Source organism: Penaeus chinensis, chromosome 35 (assembly GCF_019202785.1).
Source record: "Penaeus chinensis breed Huanghai No. 1 chromosome 35, ASM1920278v2, whole genome shotgun sequence".
NCBI lineage: Eukaryota > Metazoa > Arthropoda > Malacostraca > Decapoda > Penaeidae > Penaeus > Penaeus chinensis.
Genome location: NC_061853.1, coordinates 1,065,876 through 1,071,106, shown reverse-complemented (window position 1 = coordinate 1,071,106; position 5,231 = coordinate 1,065,876). Strand labels below are relative to the sequence as shown.

The following is a 5,231-nucleotide window of genomic DNA, read 5'->3' as shown; positions in this document are numbered from 1 at the left end:
ACTTGCTGAGACTATTGCTTCTTGATAAAGCAAGCCTATGGAACCGTGAAGGACTTGTACAAAGCAAGAAAACTGGAATGTGATCTAGAGCTTCTGAAAACATTTTAAAAGGTTTGATACTAGCCCATCCTTTATCCAATTTAAGGCCCATTGTCGTAACTTTGTCCAGCCACACTTGTAAGTCTTGGCTACTTAAACTGCTTAATTTTGAAATCAAAACTCAAACCAAGAAACTCTCTCGACTTAACAATAGCTATAACAACTAAGTAGAATCTCCAAAATCAAAATGTTTATACACTGATTACCAGTCTTATGTGTATGTTACAAACGAATACAGGCAAAAATCTTGTTAATATACGAAAACACCAGAAGAAACTGCTCAAATTAAGCACTGCCATTTCCAAAGAGATCAAGGCTGAGAGTCGCATTCAATCCGCCGGCCGGAAACTCACCCCAGAGGAAAGTGAACGCCTTCATTCGGTTGGGAGTCGGTTTCCCTATGAACATAAAATATGAACATTTTCGTTTAAGGTTTGAATGTCTTTGTAATAGGATATCCAAGTTTGACATTTATGGTAATGGCAGCATTAATTCTATTTATAATAGAATATCTGCCATTGCCAAAAATGCCTACCACCTGTTTTGTCGTGAACAAAATCCAATACACTCAGGCAAATCCCACCAACTGAACCTTTTTTCTAAGCTCTGGGATGATAAGATCTTAATAATCACAAACAGAGAGGAATACAACATGAAAATCAATAACATTTCAAATGCTAAAACCCACATTGCCACCCACATTTCAAGACAGGAAGACAAACTTCATCGCTTCCTCCGCAGCATACAAGATTCTACAATAACTTCTTTGCGTCTGTGTCAAGGCCAGGTGTTCTTTATGGTCTTCCCAAAATTCACTGAATGGTTAACCCAATTAGACCTAGAATATCACCAATTGCACTTTCAATTATAATTTAGCCAAGTTCTCAGTACCAATATTAACCCCACTGACAAAAAAATAATATGCTGTTAAGAACAAAAAAAAAAAAAAAGTTAATGATATAACTACTTTGAGCCTGTTCTTATGGCCAGTGTTGATATACAATCACTTTTCACAAACGACCCATTAGTAGAGACTACCAACCTTATTGTATGTGAACTCTTAAATTCAAACGAATATCTACATCATAAAAATGAAAAACAAATCACAAAAGCACAACAATTGGCAACTGGTGACCCACCTATGCCAATGCCTTTCTATGCTATCAGGAAGAAAAACCAATGCCCTGATGGATTCGAACCGAATTTGCACCGCAGACACGTGGATGATGCATTTCTCTTTCAAACACGAAACACCCTAATCTAAGTTCACGTATGAAAGAGAGTGGCAGGCTAACATCAGTCTACAGGAAACCCACATTTACTGGTTTGGGTAGAAATTACTCAAGCTCCTCCCCTGAGCTATTTAAACTCAGCAGCATTTCAACATGGATCCACAGAGCATACAGCATCTACTCTGATTACGTTGGTTTTGACAAAGAGATGGAATTCTTCCTTCATTACTTCACAGAAAAGTCATACCCTAGGAATTATCCTAACAAGAAACGCTCCCCTTCTACACTGGTGTTATTAGTTGAAAGAGACCTGGGTTAGGTTACACTTCCAGACCTTGGACATTTAACTTTTAACTTAAGAACTTCAAAAGATTTTTAAAGACACATTCTTCCTAACTGATTTTAGATTCATTTCCAAGACAACTACCGCTATGCGTTCCCTTTTGAATAAACCTAAGCCTTTACCATTTGCTCTGCGATTTTTATGCTCGAGATGTAACTCTCACTGTGGGTAGTACCACAGGCTCTCTGCAACACCGTACCTTAGAGCACATGGGGAAGTCTTATCATTCAGGTATTCAGCTCAGTTCACCATCGCCGTCTGCCATCAGAGAACACTGCTATTCCACTGGACAACCACTCACACAAGATTTCCACGTTCTGACCTCTGCCTCAGACAGACTTAACCTCCTCACCTTAAAATACCTGTTTACCTTAAAGATGAAACCAGACCTTAGCAGTACAAAAACTGTCATTCCATTACATGCACAATAAATGCAGATTTTCCCAATAAGTTTTTATAATAATGCTTTTACGTTCTTTGGTTCTTTTATTTTCCATTTTTCCGTTTGTTTTATAGGCTGTTTAAACTTATTAAATTCCACAATAAAAATGCTCTAAGTTAATAATTACATTGTTTCATCTTTTGCTTATTTAGAGGAAATTTCTTTTACCCCCCCCCCCCCTTTTAGAGTACTTGTATGGCCTTTCATATTAGGAACATTTTTTTTGCTTATGTCTATGTTTTTTATCTGTTTAGCACTGATGATGAAGTTAGTAACTTCGAAACGTCTGAATAAAATAAAATGATGTTCGTAGCTGCGTTACTGTTACGATTCCCGAAGGAAAATCTCTTGCTGAGATTATGTGAATAGATGTATGTGTATTTGTATGTGTACATGCATGTACATATATAGATGTGTGTATATGTATATTTATACATACATAATTATACATATACATATAAATACATAAATATACATATATACATACATATATATACCTATACATATATACATATACATACATATATATACCTAAACATATATACATATACATATATATACATATAAAGATATATATTTATGCATATGCATAAATATACATATACATATATGAGTGTGTCTGGTGTGCGCCACCCTCGCTCTACCCTGGCGGCTCCACGAGGTGTGGGACATGCCCTGTGTCGATGTCAGGCGGCTTGGCTTTTAACTTCTCAACGCGAGCTTTACTGAACCGCGAGATTTAAGGATCGGGAAAAGGTCGGCGGCTCAGTGACCAAGGGTTATGAACTGGTGGAAGTCCCCGGACAGTGAAGGGGTTGCAGAACCGCAGCCACCATCTGTAGCTTTGTTATCATCACCAAAAGTCTTTTTTTAAGTTAAGATTGCACATACAGAATTAAAATCTTAAAATGACAAAAATGTCTTTTTTTCCTGTTTGAAACCATGAAAACGTACACAGCTGAGGATCAGAATACTGAAAACAACAAAACCGTAATTTCAGAAAAGGATTAAGATCAAGCATCGTCTTCTGTGAAAGACATTCAGGTTCACCATTACCAGATTTCTTATTTGCCTTTGATTTAAATGCGGGATTTCCTTGATTAAAATCAAAGATTCTGCAAAATTGTTAAAAATGAGTACACTCCGTTGCACTTATAAGTTATTAGGCTTCCTGCGTTTATCTCTATTTGTTTGTTTTTACGAAAAAAGTAGTGCTTGTTGTATAAAAAGTACACACACATATATTTATATATACATACATACATATATATATATATATATATATATATATATCAGAATGAAATGCTTCTGTGTTGTGTCTGACTCAGCAAAAAAATAAGAATACATTAAAAAAAAAAATTATTTGTTATTTTACATATGGCCTACTGCAAATGGAAGAGGAAAAAGGAGGAGGAGGATATGAAGAACAAAAAAGAAGGGAGAAAAGGCAAAGTAGAAGAATAATTCCGTGAAATCGGCCGAAAGCGAGAGGAAGGAGGCACTTGTAAGGCACCGTTGGCGATGCCAGACCGCTACATTCCTGAGACACTTTTGTGCAACACACAATATTTCCCACAGCAATTCTTCCCTTGATATTCAAAATCTTGAGTATGCTTTGAAGGAGTCTTTTTTCTCTTTTTGGGGGATGAGGAACTGCAGGACACTCTTCCATTAACCAATCCATTAACTCCTTTTAAAGGGAAGGGGGCGTGGCCAACGAGCCAAGTAGGCGTAATGCAATTGCCAAGATGATTTTGTGAGGGGGGGGGGGGGGCTCCAGTACTTCTTCCTTCATTCATCAATTCTTTCTCTCTCTCTCCCTTACTCACTTTGTCACCTCTTCCATGTATTAGTTCTCTCTCTTATTTTCTCATTTTGTCGATTACTCATTCCTTCTTACACACCCTTCCTCATTCACGCACTCGCTGAGTGACTGACTGACTCACCGACTCGTACTCACCTCTTCGCCACAGTCTGCAGAAGAGCGATTTGCGATGGTGCGGCCACGTCCTCCGCGTGTCCCCCCCGCCCGCCATTGTGGGGGAGAGAGGGGGAGGCTGGAAGGAGAGGCGGGGGTGGAGGAAGAGGAGGAAAGGGAACGGAAAGAGGAGGAGGAGGAAAGGGAACGGAAAGAGGAGGAGGAGGAAAGGGAACGGAAAGAGGAGGAGGAGGAAAGGGAAAGGAGGAGATATGAAAGAAGGAGAGGGAAATGGAAGGGACCAGGGAGAAGAAAATGAGAGGAGAATAATAGGAAAAGGAAACGATCTAAATAATGAAAGAATAACAAGAAATTAAAGGAGAGGGACAGAGGGAAGAAAGAAAGGGGAGAGCAATGAGAAATCAGGATCGGAAGTGACCCTTTAAAAAAAAAGGGGGGGGGGGGGAATAAAGGACCTCAAGAGGGCAACGGTCCCCTTCGTCTGCTCCTCCTCCCTCCCGCTACAGCTTCGCCACAGGGACAGGGAGGAAGGGGCATTGCCAGGGGCGTGAGGCAGTCGTGCCGGGAGTCCCTAGCAGGGGTTCGGACAGGCCGGGCAGGGGCAGGGACTCGGAGGGTTAATAAAAGGGTCTTTTCTTCGCCGAATGCAGGGAGTGATGCCAAAGGTCGACGAAGCTTCATTTTAGGGGAAACATTTTTATTTTCCGCACCCTATATTGTTCTTCATTTTTTAGCATACACCGCTGGTCAGGCCTTTGTAATTTTTGTCTCTTATTAACCTAAGTTTTACTAGTTTTTTCTATCACTTGTATTCTTTTCCTGTCTTTTCTTAGTCTCTTTCGCCTCTTTTCTCTTTTCTTCTCGCAAAATGTGCACTTCCTTCTTTCTCTTCCTTCACTCGCAATTAATGAGTATTTTTCCTTTAGACTGTTCTTTTTTGTAAAAACAAAAAATACATATATGTATGTGTATATAAGTAAGTATATAATAATAACAATACTACGCATCTTTCCACACGTACGAGAGCGCAACAAAGAAACCGATCATAATTCACAGAAAATGGGGTTCAGCATTTAGGAACACACACACACACACACACACACACACACACACACACACACACACACACACACACACACTATCTCTCTCTCTCTCTCACTCATTCACACAATAAAT

General features: G+C 39.4%; 1 protein-coding gene across 1 annotated transcript in view; it reads right to left on the bottom strand.

The window, feature by feature from the left end:
• LOC125044452 overlaps nucleotides 1-4,256 on the bottom strand; it is a 19,890-nt gene extending 15,634 nt beyond the window's left edge. Inside the window, exon 1 of the mRNA XM_047641131.1 lies at nucleotides 4,077-4,256. Coding sequence (XP_047497087.1) covers nucleotides 4,077-4,152 — 76 coding nt within the window. The 5' untranslated portion in view covers nucleotides 4,153-4,256. The remainder of the gene's footprint in view (nucleotides 1-4,076) is intronic.
• Between the last annotated feature and the right edge of the window lie 975 nt (nucleotides 4,257-5,231).